The 25,266-nt window shown below is 42.2% G+C and overlaps 5 protein-coding genes and 1 pseudogene across 5 annotated transcripts; 3 read left to right on the top strand and 3 right to left on the bottom strand.

Annotated features, from left to right (window-relative positions):
• Nucleotides 1-264: 264 nt before the first annotated feature.
• On the top strand, nucleotides 265-1,587 carry LOC139475909 (uncharacterized). The gene is made up of 2 exons (XM_071259127.1): nucleotides 265-358; nucleotides 821-1,587. Exons 1-2 carry the CDS (start codon nucleotides 265-267, stop codon nucleotides 1,585-1,587), a joined length of 861 nt encoding a protein of 286 aa, XP_071115228.1.
• Nucleotides 1,588-3,508: 1,921 nt separating this feature from the next.
• Nucleotides 3,509-4,863, bottom strand: LOC139475891 (uncharacterized). Its single transcript, XM_071259110.1, has 2 exons — nucleotides 4,803-4,863; nucleotides 3,509-4,275 (listed from the first exon to the last, which is right to left on the bottom strand). The coding sequence occupies exons 1-2, from the start codon at nucleotides 4,855-4,857 to the stop codon at nucleotides 3,509-3,511; spliced, it is 822 nt and encodes a 273-aa protein (XP_071115211.1). The 5' UTR covers nucleotides 4,858-4,863.
• A 4,229-nt stretch (nucleotides 4,864-9,092) lies between these two features.
• Nucleotides 9,093-10,416, top strand: LOC139475902 (uncharacterized; annotated as a pseudogene).
• Nucleotides 10,417-12,338: 1,922 nt separating this feature from the next.
• LOC139475892 (uncharacterized) lies at nucleotides 12,339-13,766 on the bottom strand. Its single transcript, XM_071259111.1, has 2 exons — nucleotides 13,706-13,766; nucleotides 12,339-13,105 (listed from the first exon to the last, which is right to left on the bottom strand). The coding sequence occupies exons 1-2, from the start codon at nucleotides 13,758-13,760 to the stop codon at nucleotides 12,339-12,341; spliced, it is 822 nt and encodes a 273-aa protein (XP_071115212.1). The 5' UTR covers nucleotides 13,761-13,766.
• A 4,610-nt stretch (nucleotides 13,767-18,376) lies between these two features.
• Nucleotides 18,377-19,699, top strand: LOC139475910 (uncharacterized). The gene is made up of 2 exons (XM_071259128.1): nucleotides 18,377-18,470; nucleotides 18,933-19,699. The coding sequence occupies exons 1-2, from the start codon at nucleotides 18,377-18,379 to the stop codon at nucleotides 19,697-19,699; spliced, it is 861 nt and encodes a 286-aa protein (XP_071115229.1).
• A 2,396-nt stretch (nucleotides 19,700-22,095) lies between these two features.
• Nucleotides 22,096-23,520, bottom strand: LOC139475908 (uncharacterized). Its single transcript, XM_071259126.1, has 2 exons — nucleotides 23,460-23,520; nucleotides 22,096-22,862 (listed from the first exon to the last, which is right to left on the bottom strand). Exons 1-2 carry the CDS (start codon nucleotides 23,512-23,514, stop codon nucleotides 22,096-22,098), a joined length of 822 nt encoding a protein of 273 aa, XP_071115227.1. The 5' UTR covers nucleotides 23,515-23,520.
• Nucleotides 23,521-25,266: the final 1,746 nt, after the last annotated feature.

The raw sequence follows: 25,266 nt of genomic DNA, 5'->3' as shown, positions 1-25,266 counted from the left end.
GCTCGTACGCCGAAGACCCGGTTCGATTCCCCACATGGGGACATTGTGTGAAGCCCATTTCTGGTTTCCCCCGCCGTGATATAGCTGGAATATTGCGGCTTAAAACTATACTCACTTCATTTATGTCACAAAGGTATTATTCTTTTAATGTCTATGTGTTTTATGTCCGTTATTGTCCATATGTCCATATATCTGTAATATCCATGTTTCTGATACGTCCTTGGTAGGTCCTTCACGTGTTGTGTTGTGTTCTTCACTCCGATAATGTTCCACATCTTTGGTGTACGTCAGTGTTACAGGACGATGTCTCAGCTCCGATACCTGCTCCTGGCCGCTTTCACCCTCAGCCATTTAACAGGTAAGATAACTGACCCCCGTACAGGTATATAGTATAAGCCCATGTAGGTATAAAGTATATACGACACTCATTCTTGTATTTCTGTTCCAAAATGTGACCGGAAGGAACCGGTCTTGATTGTGTTTCACTGAATGTAATGTTCAGAGGACATTATGTATCCCTTAATGCGAGGTAAAAATTATGTGTTTCCCGATTGTGGGTATTATGGGTATTTGAGGCGCGAAAATTTTAACATTGATTTTGAAACCATTTATATAAAGCAAAACAATGATTTAAACTGTAAACATGACACCTCACATCACGTATATGAATTTAATATTATATTTAAACAAACTTTATGTTTTCCTCCCTCCAGCTCGGACTAAATTTAAATACACACATTATTATGCTTTGATTTCCCTGAATTACAAGATACTAATGGCATATTACCTACGATTGTTTTATCAACTATATTCTGACTAGATGGGATTAAACTCTGGAACTCTAAGACCCCAAGACGCAACACAATTTGGCGCGGGAACTGGAACCTGGATACCTCCACATACAGGGGTCAGGAGTCGGTGTCTGCTGAACCAAACCCCGACGGCAGTAACTACCAAGTCAGCGCCATCTTTCTCTCCCAGGGTTCCTACGGCCTCACCGATCTCTACAGTGGAGCTGAGTTCTACTCCACTCCTCTAGAGCCCAGGGAGTGCCTGACACTCTCCTACAAAGTGTGGTTCGATGACAACTTCGACTTCGCCTACGGTGGAAAGTTGCCGGGTCTGTACGGTGGCGGGGTCAACTGTACTGCTGGAGGTGACCCAGGCAAGGACTGTTTCACATCCCGCTTCATCTGGAGAACAGGAGGCGTGGGTGGAGTGGCACTCTTCACCACATCTCAGCAGACACCCGAGTTCTGTACCACTGAAGGGGTGGAGTGTAACGATGCTTGGGGGCACCGACTGGGCAGCGGAAGTTTCCAGTTCCAGACCGGAACCTGGTACACAATCCAGCAAACTGTTCGCCTTAACACACCCGGCCAGGCAGATGGCTACGTTCGAATCGTTGTTGGGGGTGTCGGTAAATTGTACGACGTCAGTAACGTTGTAATCAGAGAATCCTCGGATGTGAAAGTCGACGGCATTCTTTTTTCCAATTATTTCGGCGGGACATCGTCATGTTCCGGAAGTCCTGTCGATACTCATGTCTACTTCCGGTATTTCGTCCTCAAGGACAACGTCTGCTAAAACCTGCCCAATTGTGTTTTCTCTCAACTTCGAAGTTTCCACATCCTCATCATCTTCATTAAAATATAATAAATGGGCATCATGTGAACATAATCAAAGTATACCGGATGTTTTTTGAATTTTAATAAACAGTGAAACACGCTTTCTGTTTTTGTTAATGTTTTACATATTCAAATATCGAAACTTGTCTCAAGAGATTTTTTTAGGCGCCCTGCTCCCTAACATGTTGTGTATCCCTTAGCAAGTGACTTTGTTTGATGTTGATGGATCAGTGTGCACTCAAATTTCACTCTCATTCCCATTGGGAGTATACACCAAGGTTTAGTCATATTACAGTTTCATCCTACCGGGTACCCACTCACTGCTGGGTGAAGGAAGGCTTTCTTTCGACCTAAACCCTTGAAGATCCAGACAATGTAATGGCTATGAACATTAACTTGGTGAACTGAATCTGAAGCATTATTAATGGACATATATGATCTGATATACACAAACAGCTTTAAAATCAATACAAATCTTGCAGCGTTACTGTCTGTAAAAATAACGTTCTGACATACAAATAAAATGCAATATGTGTATTTTATAGACGCTTCTGTGGTTTTTCTAAACAATCTCCTGTTTCTAGTGCATTTGTCATCATGACCATTCGACTTGTCCCGCTGCAAATGCAAATGAGTAAGTGTATGCTGCTTAACGCCGCAGTCAACATAGCACTTTTTGTCAAAAGTCGCCAACGCGGGAATAAGACATTTGGACATGATGCAAAACTTCGCAATCTCAACTTGTCAAAGTAGGCCACAAAAACACGAAATCGCCAGAACGCGAGAATGCTACATTTTATTTTCTCACGACCTCGCGTTCTCTTGTTCTCACGTTTTAGACACTGTCCGTGCGCATGCGTAATATTATAAGGTCAAGTCGCATGCGCTCCGTATTAGTCCTGTGGTCATGCTTCTCTAATGCTCTTCATGCTCCAAGTAGCATTTAGCAAACTTATGACTTGAGCTTGAAAATGCTATCTAACAGTTGATAACAGTCCTCTCCAGATGTTACACTTTTCTATGTACTTTAAATTAAAACCCTCAACATGCTCACTATAATTTAACAAAAGAAATTATGTACAAATATTCAATGATAGGCACGCTGTCATGTTGCATATCAGGAACATCAAACAAAGTCGGCGAAGGTAAGATTATTTCACAGCCCGTTGGACAAAATGCGTAGATACACAAATGTACGGAAACGTATCCGTGATAACCCTTGAGCATCTGTAAATACATAATTAAGTGAGATATTTCTCTGAATATCTTTGATCAGATATTTCATGAGCGAAAATATTTATTCAAAAGCGATAATGTAACTGCAAGATTGAATTTAAATTCAAAAGTCCACATCGTGGTTTTAAAAAGAAACCATATGTGACTTCCACAACTTGGAATCTAAACTTAATATGTTAATATAAATTCTACGAAAACGGACAGCACAATTATTCTACTTTCGTTTAAGAATCATTACGGTATTGTAAATCTGTATTGAAGTGAGTGAGTTAATTGGGTTTAACGCCCCCTTTAAAAGTAGTCAGGTTATATCGCGGCGTGTCAGCTTAATGTGGGAGGAAAGACGAAATGATGCAGGTCTCAGATGTTAACCACCTCGGAGCACGGGTATGGTGCTGACAAACCTAGAAACATAATCGGGGCAAACCGGGATTCGAACCCACAATCAAAGGTTTCTGGCGTTCCCAAGGGACGCAACTCTGCACGGCAAATCGCGGCGCCTTAGACGACTTGGCCAATCTGTGTTGAAGGTATAAATAAACCCATATCATGACAATGTTTATGCTCTTTATTTCAACAACAAGAACATGAACAGAACAGAGGTTACACCGTGGTTGTTTAAACACATGCATAGTGAAATATTTCTAGCAGACGTTGTCCTTGAGGACGAAATACCGGAAGTAGACATGAGTATCAACAGGACTTCCGGAACATGACGATGTCCCGCCGAAATAACTGGAAAACAGAATGCCGTCGACTTTCACAGCCGGAGATTCTCTGATAACAACGTTACTGACGTCATACACTGTACCGACACCCGCAACAACGATTCGAACGTAGCCATCTGCCTGGCCGGGTGTGTTAAGGCGAACAGTTTGCTGGATTGTGTACCAGGTTCCGGTCTGGAACTGGAAACTTCCGCTGCCCAGTCGGTGCCCCCAAGCATCATTACATTCCACTCCTTCAGTGGTACAGAACTCGGGTGTCTGCTGAGATGTGGTGAAGAGTGCCACTCCACCCATGCCTCCTGTTCTCCAGATAAAGCGGGATGTGAAACAATCCTTGCCTGGGTCACCTCCAGCAGTACAGTTGACCCCGCCACCGTACAGACCAGGCAACTTTCCACCGTGGGCGAAGTCGAAGTTGTCTTCGAACCACACTTTGTAGGAGAGTGTCAGGCACTCCCTGGGCTCTAGAGGAGTGGAGTAGAACTCAGCTCCACTGTAGAGATCGGTGAGGCCGTAGGATCCCTGGGAGAGAAAGATGGCGCTGACTTTGTAGTTACTGCCGTCGGGGTTTGTTTCAGCAGACACCGACTCCTGACCCCTGTATGTGGAGGTATCCAGGTTCCAGTTCCCGCGCCATATTGTCTTGCTTCTTGGGGTCTTAGAGTTCCAGAGTTTAATACCAACTGGATGGAGAAAAAATAAAGAGCATTTAGATGTAATGTCATAAAGCATTTTCGTGCTGTAGTGAAAAGTCATATATATAACGTCATGCATTTTATGAAGCCGGAAAAATAGTAGGCGTGTGATATAAACAAGAATGATGCCATTGTGGTGTTGTAATATCACGTAATCAATACAGAAATAAGAGGCGGTCGGGTAGCCTAGTGGTTAAAGCGTTCGCTCGTCACGCCAAAGGCCCGGCTTCGATTCTCCACATGAGTACCATGTGTGAAGCCCATTCTTGTGTCCCCACCGTGATATTGCTGGAATATTGCTAAAAGCAGCGTAAAACCGTACTTACCCACTCACTGCAGAAATAAACAATTGAAGAATAAAAATATTTCTGATAATCGTCTGAGTAGTTATGGACTGCCATTAAGAGGTATAAAATAGACTCCAAATACAACACGTGCATTTATATTGCCTCTCGCGAACATCATCCCACCCACACGGACTAATTGGTCCACCTGTCTGGAGTGAGGGATCTTACCTGTAAAATGACTGAGTGTGACAGCAGCCAGGATGAAGCATAGAAGCTGAGACATCGTTCTGAAACAGTAACATGCACATTGTAGAAACATGGACATTTTAGAAACATGGACATTGTAGAAACATGGACATTGTAGAAATATAGACGTGCAGTCGAGGATCGTTGACCAAGCAGAAACACGGACGTTCCAGGAACATGGGCGTGGCAACAACATAGGACATACTACGAACATGCACATTGTATAAACATTGGAGATAACATGGATGATGGAGTTTACATCAAATAGAGTTGATCTAACGTCGCAGTGAAAATCATTTCCGGCTATATCACGGCGTGTCAGTTAAATGTGGGAGGAAAGCCTGAGGCGATGCAGGTCTTAGACGTTTACCACCTTAGTTAAACCCATGCACACGGTTATGGTGCTGACAAACCTTGAAACATAATACTGGCGAATCTTGTTCGTACCCACGAACAAAGGTCTCTGGTACACTAAATGACGCTACTATACAGCCATTTGAAATATGCCCCCATAAGAAATAGAACACTGACAGAAACACTGACATAGACAAGTTTATTGCAATAGCTCTATCGGCACTAATGACTTATATCGGAATTGTTTATATATTCAATAATCATTTGAACATGTCATTGCTGTAGTTTCTCTCAGTAAGTCAGTTCTAGCCGACATCAAGAAACGACGATTCGTTTGGCATATAATCAGGCGTCACGTGTCATTGTACAACATCTGGAAATACAACCATATATAGTGAACTACGTTTATAACAAACACGCCGTCAACGAACTTCCGAATAAAACGAACTGTTTCTTGGTCCCGTCCATTTTGTATATATATGTTGTACATGTGCTAATAACGCACTACGGTTATAACGAATTCAAATTAGTTGTCCTTTTGCGTTCGTTATAACCGTAGTTGACAGTATAACATACCTTGGCTTGTTCTGTTCTGTTCCGTTCCGTTCTGTTCGGTTCTGTTCTGTTCTGTTGACGCCGTGTGGAGTGAAGATTCAACGTATGTGCCCTGCTTATAAAGGACTACACCTTATCGTAGGATCGTTTAATTTGTTTCGTGAGATGCGATAAGTGAACTCCGTATTATCCATTTTTCATTACTTTATTAAAGAGGATGCATTGATTCAGTTTCCCCCAGGTCACGGTGACCTGTAAGACCACATGTATGGCGACGTCATGAAGAGTTCACATGCACCTGCTCAGTCTGACATATTATGTCATCGCGCCTCCGTGGTCTGATGAGCAAGAGCGTCTGTCAGGATATCGAATTTCATGATTTCGATCCCTGCCCCCGAATACAAAAAAGACGTTTTTTTAAGATGGTACTTATTGTTACCCTGTCTGGCGCTTGACATTAAAGGGCTAAAACAAGGACTGGTCGGCTCGGAGTCATTTCACTGTGTCTGAGTGGGGTATCCATGTTAAATTGCGGCATGTTAATTCATTTGGCTGGCACTAAAAACCGCTACTAGTCTCAACCACACACTAAAAACATGCACTTTGCTATATGAGTGAGACGTATTTTAGGCTAGAGTACACCATCAACATTTTAGATAGTGTATAATCCAAATTGGTTTCAGAATAGATATATTACACTACTATTCCACGAATGAGTCCATTCATGATGTTTTTTAATATCATTTCAAGAAGGCAGTTGTTAGAACATTTTTCAAAATCATGACTGACAAAAACATTATTCCTCATAGTTATGTTTCAAGTTTAAATGTAAATACCCAAGGTGAGGTGAAAATAAGGTTTAAACACGTGTGTGCGTGTGTGTGTGTGTGTGTGTGTGCGTGTGTGTGTGTGTGTGTGTGTGTGTGTGTATGTGTGTGTGTGTGTGTGTGTGTGCTTGCGGGCATGTGTACTAGTCCGGGCTAATGCTGGTATTATAGAACTAGCTTACTGAGATACCATTCTGAAGATTAACGTGGATATCTCACTCACACACGTGAAAGTAACTCCAAATCGATCAGTTCTTGTTTTTAAATCTAGAAAACCCTTCAAAATGTGTCAAAAAAAACAGAAAACCCTGTAAAACCCGCTGTGACATTAAATGATTTAAAAAGGGTTTAAAGGAGCGTTCAAGATTATTGCACTCATATAGCGACGTGCATGCATGTGTGTGTGTTTGTGTGTGTGCGTGCGTGCGTGCGTGCGTGCGTGCGCCCGTGTGTGTATGTGGCTGCTTGTATATGTACTAGTACGGTCTCATGCCGGTTTTATAGTACTAACCCACTGAGCTACCGTACCGCGGTTACCCCATTCAGACACAGTATACTGACTCCGAGCCAACCATTCATTGTTTTGTCCCCTTAATACCGAGCGCCAGACAGGGTAACAACTGCAGGTATAATCTTTTAAAGTCTTTTTGTATGATGCAAGCGGGCATCGGACCACCGACCTTCCGTTGTCGTCGCAGCCTCTCTATCCACCAGGCCCAAGAGGCGGTCCTTGCCTTGCCTTTGAGAACTGACATAATATGCAGCTGATTTTCCTTTGAATAATCAATCTCATTAAAATCACATCTTAGTTCTCGCTACCACTGAACAAAGATCTGAGGATATCCCATTTGGGGTCATGTCAGAACGACCTTTCATCCGACCAATCAGAGCGTCGCCTACCAGATCATGAAAGTGACAGTCGGAATGTGATTTCTAATCATGCAGCCTCGAAAACTTTCAAACGGGGTATTCCGAACGAACAATCTAGACGATATATTAGCCATTCGAGAATGTTCTTTTGTTCAGGTTTCAAATTTGTAAGCGAGAATTTGTCAAAATATGTTTCGAAACGTAGTCGGCAATTTGAAATTAGTGCCGTAAAGCACGAGAAAGCTGCCTTCTGATTGACTAATGTCGACTTCATGTCAGAGTTGGCGAAAGGTCGGTCTGACGTGACCCATAATGGGATGTCCTCAGATCTTTGTTCAGCGGCAGCGAGAATTAAGATCTGATTTCAATGAGATTGTTGAATAATATACTCCTGTATTTTAACATTTTCCACCAAAATGACAGTTCATGAAATAATTATAATTTGTTTCGCACACATCTCGAAAAGTAGTAACCCTAGATGAATCGATGATCTTGAAATATTTGAAGTTAAATGTTTTTAGGCAACAAAACCCAAACTCACATAAAAATGTAACTAATATTATACTGGGCTTGACTATTTCAGTAATTTGCAGATACTTGCATTCAAATAGGTACTATTTTGATATCTCGTGATTCCTCTGTGTTTATTTTAATACTTCAACTCTGCGGCGATACAGTGATGCGTGTATCAGACTATGCCTCCAGTACTCCAAGCTTGTAAAACAGCTTCCACTCATTCCTGCGTGTACTACCATATCGTTCCCCGACTGCTGACACATATTCTGGTTTAAATTTGATTTGCTACATTTTGATGTTAAAGCCGACATATTCTCTTTGTTGTCATTATTAATGTATTCCAACTGTCTTCTACTGCGAGACAGCTGAGAACATGATGTCACGCACATATTGTCTCATGTTGCTGATAATGATCTATATTCAAACGCCCAACACACACACACACACACGTGCCAGAAGTTACGAGGATATTTGAGAGTCTCCGACTGGTCATTCTTCGCCAGGTGCAACTCAATCAGGCAGCCTTACCTTCCTTCAGGCTACATCCCCGGTATCTGCCTGGCGTGTACCCGACTACCTCATGTCCCCACCTAATAAAATCTCTCATCATCTCACCATCTAATTAACACCGAACCCAGAGTGGTACCTAATATTTGTAATCACTGAGCCGTACCGACTCGCTTGTGAATATAAAGCGAATATAACTATTATGATTTAGTGATACAGCAACACTTATTCCGATTCTGTGACTGGAATATTACGCTCGTTTGTAAATGTTTTGTATCTGAAGTACACTGAAGGTCTAATTTGTCCTATATATTCAATGTCTTATGTTTCGTATATGAGGGGGCGGTGGGTAGACTAGTGGTTAATGCGTTCGCTCGTACGCCGAAGACTCAGTTCGATACCCCACAAGGGGACAATGTGTGAAGCCCATTTCTGGTTCCCCCCGCCGTGAAATTGCTGGAATATTGGGAAAAGCGGCGTTAAACTATACTCCCTTCAATTATGTCACAAAGGCATTATTCTTTTAATGTCTATGTGTTTTATGTCCGTTATTGTCCATATGTCCATATATCTGTAATATCCATGTTTCTGATACGTCCTTGGTAGGTCCTTCACGTGTTGTGTTGTGTTCTTCACTCCGATAATGTTCCACATCTTTGGTGTACGTCAGTGTTACAGGACGATGTCTCAGCTCCGATACCTGCTCCTGGCCGCTTTCACCCTCAGCCATTTAACAGGTAAGATAACTGACCCCCGTACAGGTATATAGTATAAGCCCATGTAGGTATAAAGTATATACGACACTCATTCTTGTATTTCTGTTCCAAAATGTGACCGGAAGGAACCGGTCTTGATTGTGTTTCACTGAATGTAATGTTCAGAGGACATTATGTATCCCTTAATGCGAGGTAAAAATTATGTGTTTCCCGATTGTGGGTATTATGGGTATTTGAGGCGCGAAAATTTTAACATTGATTTTGAAACCATTTATATAAAGCAAAACAATGATTTAAACTGTAAACATGACACCTCACATCACGTATATGAATTTAATATTATATTTAAACAAACTTTATGTTTTCCTCCCTCCAGCTCGGACTAAATTTAAATACACACATTATTATGCTTTGATTTCCCTGAATTACAAGATACTAATGGCATATTACCTACGATTGTTTTATCAACTATATTCTGACTAGATGGGATTAAACTCTGGAACTCTAAGACCCCAAGACGCAACACAATTTGGCGCGGGAACTGGAACCTGGATACCTCCACATACAGGGGTCAGGAGTCGGTGTCTGCTGAACCAAACCCCGACGGCAGTAACTGCAAAGTCAGCACTATCTTTCTCTCCCAGGGATCCTACGGCCTCACCGATCTCTACAGTGGAGCTGAGTTCTACTCCACTCCTCTAGAGCCCAGGGAGTGCCTGACACTCTCCTACAAAGTGTGGTTCGAAGACAACTTCGACTTCGCCCACGGTGGAAAGTTGCCTGGTCTGTACGGTGGCGGGGTCAACTGTACTGCTGGAGGTGACCCAGGCAAGGACTGTTTCACATCCCGCTTCATCTGGAGAACAGGAGGTATGGGTGGAGTGGCACTCTTCACCACATCTCAGCAGACACCCGAGTTCTGTACCACTGAAGGGGTGGAGTGTCACGATGCTTGGGGGCACCGACTGGGCAGCGGAAGTTTCCAGTTCCAGACCGGAACCTGGTACACAATCCAGCAAACTGTTCGCCTTAACAAACTCGGCCAGGCAGATGGCAGATGTTCGAATCGTTGTTGGGGGCGTCAGTAAAGTGTACGACGTCAGTAACGTTGTAATCAGAGAATCCTCGGATGTGAAAGTCGACGGCATTCTGTTTTCCAATTATTTCGGCGGGACATCGTCATGTTCCGGAAGTCCTGTCGATACTCATGTCTACTTCCGGTATTTCGTCCTCAAGGACAACGTCTGCTAAAACCTGCCCAATTGTGTTTTCTCTCAACCTCGAAGTTTCCACATCCTCATCATCTTCATTAAAAATATAAAAAATGGGCATCATGTGAACATAATCAAAGTATACCGGATGTTTTTTGAATTTTAATAAACAGTGAAACACGCTTTCTGTTTTTGTTAATGTTTTACATATTCAAATATCGAAACTTGTCTCAAGAGATTTTTTTAGGCGCCCTGCCCCCCAACATGTTGTGTATCCCTTAGCAGGTGACTTTGTTTGATGTTGATGGATCAGTGTGCACTCAAATTTCACTCTCATTCCCATTGGGAGTATACACCAAGGTTTAGTCATATTACAATTTCATCCTACCGGGTACCCACTCACTGCTGGGTGAAGGAAGGCTTTCTTTCGACCTAAACCCTTGAAGACCCAGACAATGTAATGGCTATGAACATTAACTTGCTGAACTGAATCTGAAGCATTATTAATGGACTTATATGATCTGATATACACAAACAGCTTTAAAATCAATACAAATCTTGCAGCGTTACTGTCTGTAAAAATAACGTTCTGACATACAAATAAAATGCAATATGTGTATTTTATAGACGCTTCTGTGGTTTTTCTAAACAATCTCCTGTTTCCAGTGCATTTGTCACCATGACCATTCGACTTGTCTCGCTGCAAATGCAAATGAGTAAGTGTATGCTGCTTAACGCCGCAGTCAACATAGCACTTTTTGTCAAAAGTCGCCAACGCGGGAATGAGACATTTGGACATGATGCAAAACTTCGCAATCTCAACTTGTCAAAGTAGGCCACAAAAACACGAAATCGCCAGAACGCGAGAATGCTACATTTTATTTTCTCACGACCTCGCGTTCTCTTGTTCTTGCGTTTTAGACACTGTCCGTGCGCATGCGTAATATTATAAGGTCAAGTCGCATGCGCTCCGTATTAGTCCTGTGGTCATGCTTCTCTAATGCTCTTCATGCTCCAAGTAGCATTTAGCAAACTTATGACTTGAGCTTGAAAATGCTATCTAACAGTTGATAACAGTCCTCTCCAGATGTTACACTTTTCTATGTACTTTAAATTAAAACCCTCAACATGCTCACTATAATTTAACAAAAGAAATTATGTATAAATATTCAATGATAGGCAAGCTGTCATGTTGCATATCAGGAACATCAAACAAAGACGGCGAAGTTAAGATTATTTCACAGCCCGTTGGACATAATGCGTAGATACACAAATGTACGGAAACGTATCCGTGATAACCCTTGAGCATCTGTAAATACATAATTAAGTGAGATATTTCTCTGAATATCTTTGATCAGATATTTCATGAGCGAAAATATTTATTCAAAAGCGATAATGTAACTGCAAGATTGAATTTAAATTCAAAAGTCCACATCGTGGTTTTAAAAAGAAACCATATGTGACTTCCACAACTTGGAATCTAAACTTAATATGTTAATATAAATTCTACGAAAACGGACAGCACAATTATTCTACTTTCGTTTAAGAATCATTACGGTATTGTAAATCTGTATTGAAGTGAGTGAGTTAATTGGGTTTAACGCCCCCTTTAAAAGTAGTCAGGTTATATCGCGGCGTGTCAACTTAATGTGGGAGGAAAGACGAAATGATGCAGGTCTCAGATGTTAACAACCTCGGTGCACGGGTATAGTGCTGACAAACCTAGAAACATAATCGGGGCAAACCGGGATTCGAACCCACAATCAAAGGTTTCTGGCGTTCCCAAGGGACGCAACTCTGCACAGCAAATCGCGGCGCCTTAGACGACTTGGCCAATCTGTGTTGAAGGTGTAAATAAACCCATATCATGACAATGTTTATGCTCTTTATTTCAACAACAAGAACATGAACAGAACAGAGGTTACATCGTGGTTGTTTAAACACATGCATAGTGAAATATTTCTAGCAGACGTTGTCCTTGAGGACGAAATACCGGAAGTAGACATGAGTATCAACAGGACTTCCGGAACATGACGATGTCCCGCCGAAATAACTGGAAAACAGAATGCCGTCGACTTTCACAGCCGGAGATTCTCTGATAACGACGTTACTGACGTCATACACTGTACCGACACCCGCAACAACGATTCGAACGTAGCCATCTGCCTGGCCGGGTGTGTTAAGGCGAACAGTTTGCTGGATTGTGTACCAGGTTCCGGTCTGGAACTGAAAACTTCCGCTGCCCAGTCGGTGCCCCCAAGCATCATTACATTCCACCCCTTCAGTGGTACAGAACTCGGGTGTCTGCTGAGATGTGGTGAAGAGTGCCACTCCACCCATGCCTCCTGTTCTCCAGATGAAGCGGGATGTGAAACAGTCCTTGCCTGGGTCACCTCCAGCAGTACAGTTGACCCCGCCACCGTACAGACCAGGCAACTTTCCACCGTGGGCGAAGTCGAAGTTGTCTTCGAACCACACTTTGTAGGAGAGTGTCAGGCACTCCCTGGGCTCTAGAGGAGTGGAGTAGAACTCAGCTCCACTGTAGAGATCGGTGAGGCCGTAGGATCCCTGGGAGAGAAAGATGGCGCTGACTTTGTAGTTACTGCCGTCGGGGTTTGTTTCAGCAGACACCGACTCCTGACCCCTGTATGTGGAGGTATCCAGGTTCCAGTTCCCGCGCCATATTGTCTTGCTTCTTGGGGTCTTAGAGTTCCAGAGTTTAATACCAACTGGATGGAGAAAAAATAAAGAGCATTTAGATGTAATGTCATAAAGCATTTTCGTGCTGTAGTGAAAAGTCATATATATAACGTCATGCATTTTATGAAGCCGGAAAAATAGTAGGCGTGTGATATAAACAAGAATGATGCCATTGTGGTGTTGTAATATCACGTAATCAATACAGAAATAAGAGGCGGTCGGGTAGCCTAGTGGTTAAAGCGTTCGCTCGTCACGCCAAAGGCCCGGCCTCGATTCTCCACATGAGTACCATGTGTGAAGCCCATTCTTGTGTCCCCACCGTGATATTGCTGGAATATTGCTAAAAGCAGCGTAAAACCGTACTTACCCACTCACTGCAGAAATAAACAATTGAAGAATAAAAATATTTCTGATAATCGTCTGAGTAGTTATGGACTGCCATTAAGAGGTATAAAATAGACTCCAAATACAACACGTGCATTTATATTGCCTCTCGCGAACATTATCCCACCCCTTTCCTTTTGTCAATATCAGTAATACAGCTATTGATAGAAAGTCAGTTTAGTAAAATTCTTCAAACGGAACCACACGGACTAATTGGTCTACCTGTCTGGAGTGAGGGATCTTACCTGTAAAATGACTGAGAGTGACAGCAGCCAGGATGAAGCATAGAAGCTGAGACATCGTTCTGAAACAGTAACATGCACATTGTAGAAACATGGACATTTTAGAAACATGGACATTGTAGAAACATGGACATTGTAGAAACATGGACATTGTAGAAATATAGACGTGCAGTCGAGGATCGTTGACCAAGCAGAAACACGGACGTTCCAGGAACATGGGCGTGGCAACAACATAGGACATACTACGAACATGGACATTGACCGAAACATTGGAGATAACATGGATGATGGAGTTTACATCAAATAGGGTTGATCTAACGTCCAGGGAAAATCATTTTCGGTTATATCACGGCGTGTCAGTTAAATGTGGGAGGGAAGCCTGAGGCGATGCAGGTCTCAGACGTTGACCACCTTAGTTAAACCCATGCACACGGTTATGGTGCTGACAAACCTTGAAACATAATACTGGCGAATCTTGTTCGTACCCACGAACAAAGGTCTCTGGTACACTAAATGACGCTACTATACAGCCATTTGAGCTACTACACATGCCTAAGACGACTGGGCCACCTGTGCCCCCATAAGAAATAGAACACTGACAGAAACACTAACATAGACAAGTTTATTGCAATAGCTCTATCGGCACTAATGACTTATATCTTAATTGTTTATATATTCAATAATCATATGAACGTGTCATTGCTGTAGTTTCCATATATAAAACAAATGTCTTCACTCAGTGAGTCAGTTCTAGCCGACATCCAAAAACGGCGATTAGTTTGGCATATAAACAGGTGTCACGTATCATTGTACAACGTCTTGAAATACAACCATATATAGTAAACTACGTTTATAACGAACACGCCTTCAACGAACTTCCGAATAAAACGAACTGTTTCTTGGTCCCGTCCATTTTGTATATATATGTTGTACATGTGCTAATAACGTACTACGGTTATAACGAATTCAAATTAGTGGTCCCTTTGAGTTCGTTATAACAGTAGTTGACAGTGTAACATACCTTGGTTTGTTCCGTTCCGATCTGTTTCGTTCTGTTCCGTTCTGTTCTGTTCTGTTCTGCTGACGCCGTGTAGAGTGAAGATTCAACGTATGTGCCCTGCTTATAAAGGACTACACCTTATCGTAGGATCGTTTTATTTGTTTAGTGAGATGCGATAAGTGAACTCCGTGCTATCTATTTTTCATTACTTTATTAAAGAGGATGCATTGATTCAGTTTCCCCCAGGTCACGGTGACCTGAAAGACCACATGTATGGCGACGTCATGAAGAGTTCACATGCACCTGCTCAGTCTGACATATTATGTCATCGCGCCTCCGTGGTCTGGTGAGCAAGAGCGTCTGTCAGGATATCGAATTTCATGATTTGGATCCCCGCCCGCGAATACAAAAAGATGTTTTTAAGATGGTACTATTGTTACCCTGTCTGACGCTTTACATTAAAGGGCTAAAACAAGGAATGGTCGACTCGGAGTCAGTATACTGTGTCTGAGTGGGGTATCCATGTTAAATTGCGGCTTGGTAATTCATTTGGCTGGCACTAAAAACCGCTACTAGTCTCAACCACACACTAAAAACATGCACGTTGCTATATGAGTGAGACGTAAACCCCATCATCGCACATAATGTCAATGCGGGGAGTACAAGATGGGCATGGTTGTGTGAGGTTCGTCCGGATTTATTGTGCACATTTTGAAGTTTTCTAAAATATTGTTTCTCAATGGTGTAGTTTGTGCTGAGCAATATATTTTAGGCTAGAGTACACCATCAACATTCTAGATAGTGTATAATCCAAATTGGTTTCAGAATAGATATATTACACTATTATTCCACGAGTGGGTCCATTCATGATGTTTTTTAATGTCATTTCAAGAAGGCAGTGGTAAGAACATTTTTCAGAATCGGAATGACAAAAACATTACTCCTCATATTGATGTTTCAAGTTTAAATGTAAATACCCAAGGTGAGGTGAAAATAAGGTTTAAACACGTGTGTGCGTGTGTGTATGTGCGTGTGTGTGTGTGTGTGTGCGAGTGTGCGTGCGGGCATGTGTACTAGTCCGGGCTAATGTTGGTATGATAGAACTAGCATACTGAGATACCACGCTGAAGATTAACGTGGATACCTCACTCACACACGTGAAAGTAACTCCAAATCGACCAGTTGTTGTTTTATCCTCTAAATCTAAGAAACCCTTCAAAATGTGTCAAACAAACCCAGAAAAAACTAACACAACCACGTGCTATATCTTGTAAACCTCGCTGTGACATAAACTGATTCAAAAAGGGGTTTAAAAGGGCGTTCAAGATTATTGCACTCATATAGCGACGTGCATGCACGTGTGTGTGTGTGCTTGCGTGCGTGCGTGCGCGCATGCGCGCGTGTGTGTATGTGGCTGCTTGTATACGTACTAGAACGGTCTCAGGCCGGTTTTATAGTACTAACCCACTGAGCTACCGTACCGCGGTTACCCCATTCAGACACAGTTTACTGACTCCGACCGGACTATTCCTTGTTTTGTCCCCTTAATACCGAGCGCCAGACAGGGTAACAACTGCAGGTAACATCTTTTAAAGTCTTTTTGTATGATGCGAGCGGGCATCGGACCACCGACCTTCCGTTTTCGTCGCAGCCGCTCTATCCACTAGGCCCAAGAGGCGGTCCTTGCCTTGCCTTTGAGAACTGACATAATATGCAGCTGATTATCCAACAGAAAATGATTTACCTTTGTATAATATACTCCAGTATTTTAACATTTTCCACAAAAATGACAGTTCATGAAAAAGTAATAATTTGTTTCGCACACATCTCAAAAAGTAGTAACCATAGATGATTCAATGATCTTGAAATATTTGAAGTTTCCATGGGATTGTCAAGTTAAAAAATTTTAGGGAACAAAACCCAAACACACATAAAAGACAGCTGAGACAGCTGAGAACGTGATGTCACGCACATATTGTCTTATGTTGCTGATAATGATCTACATTCAAACATCCAGCACACACACACACACACACACACACACACGCACGCACGCACGCACGCACGCACACACACACACACACGTGCCAGAAGTTACGAGGATATTTTGAGAGTCTCAGACTGGTCATTCTCCGCCAGGTGCAACTCAATCAGGCAGCCTTACCTTCCTTCAGGCTACATCCCCGGTATCTGCCTGGCGTGTACCCGACTACCTCATGTCCCCACCTAATAAAATCTCTCATCATCTCATCATCTAATTAACACCGAACCCAGAGTGGTACCTAATATTTGTAATCACTGAGCCGTACCGACTTGCTTTCTACACACTGCAGTCTTTGTTAAAGTTTTCTCTTCATTGTTAGTATGAGGCGGTTCAGACAAAACTGTAGTCCCCCAAAAATAGATTAGTTCTAGTTATGGTGTTCTTACTGGTTGCATTCTCGAACATTACACGCAAAGTTTAGTAATTTGTATGTGGTGTTTATTCTGAAACTACAGATGTTGAAGTGTTGTGGAATGTCTTCGTCCTGATATTTCCGTTGATGCTTCTACTAGACGTATAAACAGTATTTAAGGCCTGAGTGTGCTTCTTCTGCCACTGCTCCAAGGAAAACACTGATCTCTCTCTCTCTCTTGCGCTAACACCATGTGTATGTAATACTGTATGGTTTTGCCGTGGACTATGAACGTAAACGTCAACATGAAGCTTGACGTTATAATAGCTCATGGCAAAACGATACTTTGTAGCACTACTTACGGGGGTAGGGTACACGTTATTTCGTAAGTACAGTGACTCAATCTAGCAGTACTTTCTGATATAACATTGACTACATTGCTTTAGCAACCCGAGACTATGTCAATGTACGTAGAGAACTCCTGTGACATCATCGCGCCTACACATTTATCTGCAGGCGGTCTTTTCCTAGGTCACCGTGACCCGAGGGAATGCGTAAATAATGAATGTTATAATATTCGTTGATAAAGTAATTAAATGTGAATTAAATGGTACAAGTATCCTATCTATCACCACAAACAAAATGATCCGACGATAAGAAATACCCGTTTATAAGCACAGCACATCCGAAGAATCGTCACTCCACGTCAGCGGAACAGCGTTGGACAGGTATGTTACCCACAGTCGAATAGTGTCACTTTTTATTAAATAACACATGTTGCCCAACTAACCTTCAGCTTCTATGACGGTGATTCTCTAAGTGAACCTAACTGATATGAGTGAGTGATATTTCGATAACAGCAACATTTATTCCGATTCTGTGACTGGAATATTACGCTCGTTTGTAAATGTTTTGTATCTGAAGTACACTGAAGGTTCTAATTTGTCCTATATATTCAATGTCTTATGCTTCGTATATGAGGGGGCGGTGGGTAAACTAGTGGTTAATGCTTTCGCTCGTACGCCGAAGACCCGGTTCGATTCCCCACAAGGGGACATTGTGTGAAGCCCATTTCTGGTTTCCCCCGCCGTGATATAGCTGGAATATTGCGGCTTAAAACTATACTCACTTCATTTATGTCACAAAGGTATTATTCTTTTAATGTCTATGTGTTTTATGTCCGTTATTGTCCATATGTCCATATATTTGTAATATCCATGTTTCTGATACGTCCTTGGTAGGTCCTTCACGTGTTGTGTTGTGTTCTTCACTCCGATAATGTTCCACATATTTGGGGTACGTCAGTGTTACAGGACGATGTCTCAGCTCCGATACCTGCTCCTGGCCGCTGTCACCCTCAGCCATTTCACAGGTAAGATAACTGACCCCCATACAGGTATATAGTATAAGCCCATGTAGGTATTAAGTATATACGACACTCATTCTTGTATTTCTGTTCCAAAATGTGACCGGAAGGAACCGGTCTGGATTGTGTTTCACTGAATGTAATGTTCAGAGGACATTATGTATCCCTTAATGCGAGGTAAAAATTATGTGTTTCCCGATTGTGGGTATTATGGGTATTTGAGGCGCGAAAATTGTAACATTGATTTTGAAACCATTTATATAAAGCAAAACGATGATTTGAACTGTAAACATGACACTTCACATCACGTATAAGAATTTAATATTATATTTAAACAAACTTTATGTTTTCCTTCCTCCAGCTCGGACTAAATTTAAATACACACATTATTATGCTTTGATTTCCCTTAATTACAACATACTAATGGCATATTACCTACAATTGTTATATCAACTATATTCTGACTAGATGGGATTAAACTCTGGAACTCTAAGACCCCAAGACGCAACACAATTTGGCGCGGGAACTGGAACCTGGATACCTCCACATACAGGGGTCAGGAGTCGGTGTCTGCTGAACCAAACCCCGACGGCAGTAACTACAAAGTCAGCGCCATCTTTCTCTCCCAGGGATCCTACGGCCTCACCGATCTCTACAGTGGAGCTGAGTTCTACTCCACTCCTCTAGAGCCCAGGGAGTGCCTGACACTCTCCTACAAAGTGTGGTTCGAAGACAACTTCGACTTCGCCCACGGTGGAAAGTTGCCTGGTCTGTACGGTGGCGGGGTCAACTGTACTGCTGGAGGTGACCCAGGCAAGGACTGTTTCACATCCCGCTTTATCTGGAGAACAGGAGGCATGGGTGGAGTGGCACTCTTCACCACATCACAGCAGACACCCGAGTTCTGTACCACTGAAGGGGTGGAGTGTAACGATGCTTGGGGGCACCGACTGGGCAGCGGAAGTTTCCAGTTCCAGACCGGAACCTGGTACACAATCCAGCAAACTGTTCGCCTTAACACACCCGGCCAGGCAGATGGCTACGTTCGAATCGTTGTTGGGGGTGTCGGTAAAGTGTACGATGTCAGTAACGTTGTAATTAGAGAATCCTCGTATGTGAAAGTCGACGGCATTCTTTTTTCCAATTATTTCGGCGGGACATCGTCATGTTCCGGAAGTCCTGTTGATACTCATGTCTACTTCCGGTATTTCGTCCTCAAGGACAACGTCTGCTAAAACCTGCCCAATTGTGTTTTCTCTCAACTTCGAAGTTTCCACATCCTCATCATCTTCATTAAAATATAATAAATGGGCATCATGTGAACATAATCAAAGTATACCAGATGTTATTTGAATTTTAATAAACAGTGAAACACGCTTTCTGTTTTTGTTAATGTTTTACATATTCAAATATCGAAACTTGTCTCAAGAGATTTTTTCAGGCGCCCTGCCCCCCAACATGTTGTGTATCTTTTGGCAAGTGACTTTGTTTGATGTTGATGGATCAGTGTGCACTCAAATTTCACTCTCAATCCCATTGGGAGTATACACCAAGGTTTAGTCATATTACAGTTTCATCCTACCGGGTACCCACTCACTGCTGGGTGAAGGAAGGCTTCTTCTGCTGGGTGACCGAAACCCTTGAAGACCCAGACAATGTAATGGCTATGAACATTCACTTGCCGAACTGAATCTGAAGCATTATTAATGGCCTTATATGTTCTGATATACACGGGAAACACCTTTAAAATCAATAAAAAGCTTGCAGCGTGACTTGCCTGTAAAAATAACGTTCTGGCATACAAATAAAATGCAATTTGTGTATTTCATAGACGCTTCTGTGGTTTTTCTAAACAATCTCCTGTTTCTAGACTAAGTGCATTTGTCACCATGACCATTCGACTTGTCCCGCTGCAAATGCAAATGAGTAAGTGTATGCTGCTTAACGCCTCAGTCAACATAGTACTTTTTGTCAAAAGTCGCCAACGCGGGAATGAGCCTTTTTGACATGATGCAAAACTTCGCAATCTCAACTTGTCAAAGTAGGCCACAAAAACACGAAATCGCCAGAACGCGAGAATGCGCCATTTTATTTTCTCACGACCTCGCGTTCTCTTGTTCTCGCGTTTTAGACACTGTCCGTGCGCATGCGTAATATTATAAGGTCAAGTCGCATGCGCTCCGTATTAGTCCTGTGGTCATGCTTCTCTAATGCTCTTCATGCTCCAAGTAGCATTTAGCAAACATATGACTTGAGCTTGAAAATGCTATCTAATTTACATACACAAGGTCCTTTGTTGATAACAGTCCTCTCCAGATGTTACACTTTCCTATGTACTTTAAAACCCTCAACATGCTCACTATAATTTAACAAAAGAAATTTTGTACAAATATTCAATAAAATTGTCCGGAAGCTCGAAACAAAATATCACCGTCAGTGAGTGAGTGAATATTGCCTAAAGCCGGATTAGCAGTATTGCAGCTATTCGCGGCAACAGCGTCAGTTATAGAAATAATCTCAGGCCAGTGAGTTTCTCAATGAGGCAATATTTTACATGGCTAACATATTCATTAAAACACAATTCTCGCAGACCAATTTGTAGCATTCGTCTTAAATGAGATTGCCCGATGTTTTACCACAACACCGTTTTCGCTACTTTAGTCCATACAAAATTAATTACGACGGTTAAGTATAGTCGCCATCTTTACTGAGGCTTAGTTTCAAATGATGTACTTCGCTATTTCTGTTTCAAGTGGATGTGTTTGAAATTGAATTTTGATTCTCAATCATAATATACCCAAAAGACGGCAGGGTCCAGTTTATCTTTATCACTTAGTTTTCAAATAGGCAAGCTGTCATGTTGCATATCAGGAACATCAAACAAATACGGCGAAGTTAAGTTTATTTCACAGCCCGTTGGACGAAATGCGTAGATACACAAAAGTACGGAAACGAATCCGTGATAACCTTTGAACATCTGTAAATACAGCATTAAGTGAGATATTTCTCTGAATATCTTTGATGTGTGCTTGTCTCTGTGTGTGTGTGCGTGCGTGCGTGCGTGCGTGCGTGCGTGCGTGTGTGTGTGTGTGTGTGTGTAATATCGTGACTTCCAGCACTTGCAATCTAAAATTATTATGTTAATATAAATTCTACGAAAACGGACAGCACAATTATTCTACTTTTTTAAAGAAACATTACGGCATTGTAAATCTGTGTTGGAGTAAGTGAGTTAATTTGGTTAAACGCCCCCTTTAAAAGTAGTCAAGTTATATTGCGGCGTGTCAGCTTAATGTGGGAGGAAAGCCCGGAATGATGCAGGTCTCAGATGTTAACCACCTCGGTGAAGCCTACGAGCACGCGTATGGTGCTGACAAACCTAGAAACATAATCGGGGCGAACCGGGATTCGAACCCACAATCAAAGGTTTCTGGCGTTCCCAAGGGACGCAACTCTGCACAGCAAATCGCGGCGCCTTAGACGACTTGGTCAATCTGTGTTGAAGGTGTAAATAAACCCATATCATGACATGAGAATGACCAATGTTTATGCTCTTTATTTAAACAACAAGAACATGAACAGAACAGAGGTTACACTGTGGTTGTTTAAACACATGCATATTGAGATATTTCTAGCAGAAGTTGTCCTTGAGGACGAAATACCGGAAGTAGACATTAGTATCAACAGGACTTCCGGAACATGACGATGTCCCGCCGAAATAATTGGAAAACAGAATGCCGTCGACTTTCACATCCAGGGATTCTCTAATTACGACGTTACTGACGTCATACACTTTACCGACACCCCCAACAACGATTCGAACGTAGCCATCAGCCTGGCCGAGTGTGTTAAGGCGGACAGTTTGCTGGATTGTGTACCAGGTTCCGGTCTGGAACTGGAAACTTCCGCTGCCCAGTCGGTGCCCCCAAGCATCATTACACTCCACCCCTTCAGTGGTACAGAACTCGGGTGTCTGCTGAGATGTGGTGAAGAGTGCCACTCCACCCACGCCTCCTGTTCTCCAGATAAAGCGGGATGTGAAACAGTCCTTGCCTGGGTCACCTCCAGCAGTACAGTTGACCCCGCCACCGTACAGACCAGGCAACTTTCCACCGTAGGCGAAGTCGAAGTTGTCATCGAACCACACTTTGTAGGAGAGTGTCAGGCACTCCCTGGGCTCTAGAGGAGTGGAGTAGAACTCAGCTCCACTGTAGAGATCGGTGAGGCCGTAGGATCCCTGGGAGAGAAAGATGGCGCTGACTTTGTAGTTACTGCCGTCGGGGTTTGGTTCAGCAGACACCGACTCCTGACCCCTGTATGTGGAGGTATCCAGGTTCCAGTTCCCGCGCCATATTGTCTTGCTTCTTGGGGTCTTAGAGTTCCAGAGTTTAATACCAACTGGATGGAGAAAAAATAAAGAGCTTTCAGATGTAATGTCATAAAGCATTAACGTGCTGTAGTGAAAAGTCACATATATAACGTCATGCATTTCATGAAGACGGAGAAATAGCAGGAGTGTGATATAAACAAGAATCATGCCATTGTGGTGTTATAATATCAAGTAATCAATACAGAAATAAGAGGCAGTCGGGTAGCCTAGTGGTTAAAGCGTTCGCTCGTCACGCCCAAGGCCCGGCTTCGATTCTCCACATGAGTTCCATGTGTGAAGCCCATTCTTGTTTCCCCGCCGTGATATTGCTGGAAAAGTGCTAAAAGCGGCGTAAAACCATACTTACCCACTCACTGCAGAAGTAAACGATTGAGAAATAGAAATATTTCTGATAATCGTCTGAGTAGTTGTGGACTGTTATTAAGAGGTATAAAATAGACACCAAATACAACATGTGCATTTATATTGCCTCTCGCAAACATTATCCCACCCCTTTTTTGGTCAATATCAGTAATACAGCTATTGATAGAAAGTCAGTTTAGTAAATTCTTCAAACGGAACCACACGGACTAATTGGTCTACCTGTCTGGAGTGAGCGATCTTACCTGTAGAATGACTGAGAGTGACAGCAGCCAGGATGAAGCATAGAAGCTGAGACATCGTTCTGAAACAGAAACATTGACATTGTAGAAACATGGACATTGTAAAACGTGGACATTGTAGAGACATGGACATTGTAGAAACGTGGACATTGTAGAGAAATGGACATTGTAGAAACATGGACATTGTAGAAACGTGGACATTGTAGAAACGTGGACATTGTAGAAACGTGGACATTGTAGAAACGTGAACATTGTAGAAACATGGACATTGTAGAAACATGGACATTGTAGAAACATGGACATTGTAGAAACATGGACATTGTAGAAACGTGGACATTGTAGAAACGTGGACATTGTAGAAACGTGGACATTGTAGAAACATGGACATTGTAGAAACGTGAACATTGTAGAAACATTGACATTGTAGAAACATGGACATTGTAGAAACATGGACATTGTAGAAACATGGACATTGTAGAAACGTGAACATTGTAGAAACATTGACATTGTAGAAACATGGACATTGTAGAAACATGGACATTGTAGAAACGTGGACATTGTAGAAACGTGGACATTGTAGAAACGTGGACATTGTAGAAACGTGGACATTGTAGAAACATGGACATTGTAGAAACGTGGACATTGTAGAAACGTGGACATTGTAGAAACATTGACATTGTAGAAACGTGAACATTGTAGAAACATGGACATTGTAGAAACATTGACATTGTAGAAACGTGGACATTGTAGAAACGTGAACATTGTAGAAACATTGACATTGTAGAAACATGGACATTGTAGAAACGTGGACATTGTAGAAACATGAACATTGTAGAAACGTGAACATTGTAGAAACATTGACATTGTAGAAACATGGACATTGTAGAAACATTGACATTGTAGAAACGTGAACATTGTAGAAACATGGACATTGTAGAAACGTGGACATTGTAGAAACATGGACATTGTAGAAACATGGACATTGTAGAAACATGGACATTGTAGAAACATGGACATTGTAGAAACATGGACATTGTAGAGACATGGACATTGTAGAAACATGGACATTGTAGAAACATGGACATTGTAGAAACGTGGACATTGTAGAAACGTGAACATTGTAGAAACATTGACATTGTAGAAACGTGGACATTGTAGAGACATGGACATTGTAGAAATGTGGACATTGTAGAGACGTGGACATTGTAGAAACGTGGACATTGTAGAAACATGGACATTGTAGAAACGTGGACATTGTAGAAACGTGGACATTGTAGAAACGTGGACATTGTAGAGACGTGGACATTGTAGAAACGTGGACATTGTAGAAACGTGGACATTGTAGAAACGTGAACATTGTAGAAACATTGACATTGTAGAAACGTGGACATTGTAGAAACGTGGACATTGTAGAGACGTGGACATTGTAGAAACATGGACATTGTAGAAACGTGGACATTGTAGAAACGTGGACATTGTAGAAACGTGGACATTGTAGAAACGTGAACATTGTAGAAACATTGACATTGTAGAAACATGGACATTGTAGAAACATGCACATTGTAGAAATGTGGACATTTTAGAAACATTGACATTGTAGAAACATGCACATTATAGGAACGTGGACCTTCAGTCGAGGATCGTGGACCAAGCAAAAACACGGACGTTCCAGGAACATGGGCGCGACCACAACATAGGACATACTACGAACATGGATATTGACTGAAACATTGGAGATAACATGGATGAAGGAGTTTACATCAAATAGAGTTGATCTAACGTCGCAGTGAATATCATTTTCGGCTATATC

Source organism: Haliotis cracherodii, unplaced genomic scaffold (genome assembly GCF_022045235.1).
Source record: "Haliotis cracherodii isolate W230 unplaced genomic scaffold, xgHalCrac1.p SCAF_3, whole genome shotgun sequence".
Lineage (NCBI taxonomy): Eukaryota > Metazoa > Mollusca > Gastropoda > Lepetellida > Haliotidae > Haliotis > Haliotis cracherodii.
This window is presented reverse-complemented; position numbering and strand designations above follow the sequence as displayed.

Coding starts and splice junctions, on each gene's coding strand:
- LOC139475909 (XM_071259127.1), top strand. CDS start 265: ATGTTCCACATCTTTGGTGTACGTCAGTGTTACAGGACGATGTCTCAG. Junction 359..820: donor CACCCTCAGCCATTTAACAG/GTAAGATAACTG, acceptor TATTCTGACTAG/ATGGGATTAAACTCTGGAAC.
- LOC139475891 (XM_071259110.1), bottom strand. CDS start 4,857: ATGTCTCAGCTTCTATGCTTCATCCTGGCTGCTGTCACACTCAGTCAT. Junction 4,276..4,802: donor CACACTCAGTCATTTTACAG/GTAAGATCCCTC, acceptor TTCTCCATCCAG/TTGGTATTAAACTCTGGAAC.
- LOC139475892 (XM_071259111.1), bottom strand. CDS start 13,760: ATGTCTCAGCTTCTATGCTTCATCCTGGCTGCTGTCACTCTCAGTCAT. Junction 13,106..13,705: donor CACTCTCAGTCATTTTACAG/GTAAGATCCCTC, acceptor TTCTCCATCCAG/TTGGTATTAAACTCTGGAAC.
- LOC139475910 (XM_071259128.1), top strand. CDS start 18,377: ATGTTCCACATATTTGGGGTACGTCAGTGTTACAGGACGATGTCTCAG. Junction 18,471..18,932: donor CACCCTCAGCCATTTCACAG/GTAAGATAACTG, acceptor TATTCTGACTAG/ATGGGATTAAACTCTGGAAC.
- LOC139475908 (XM_071259126.1), bottom strand. CDS start 23,514: ATGTCTCAGCTTCTATGCTTCATCCTGGCTGCTGTCACTCTCAGTCAT. Junction 22,863..23,459: donor CACTCTCAGTCATTCTACAG/GTAAGATCGCTC, acceptor TTCTCCATCCAG/TTGGTATTAAACTCTGGAAC.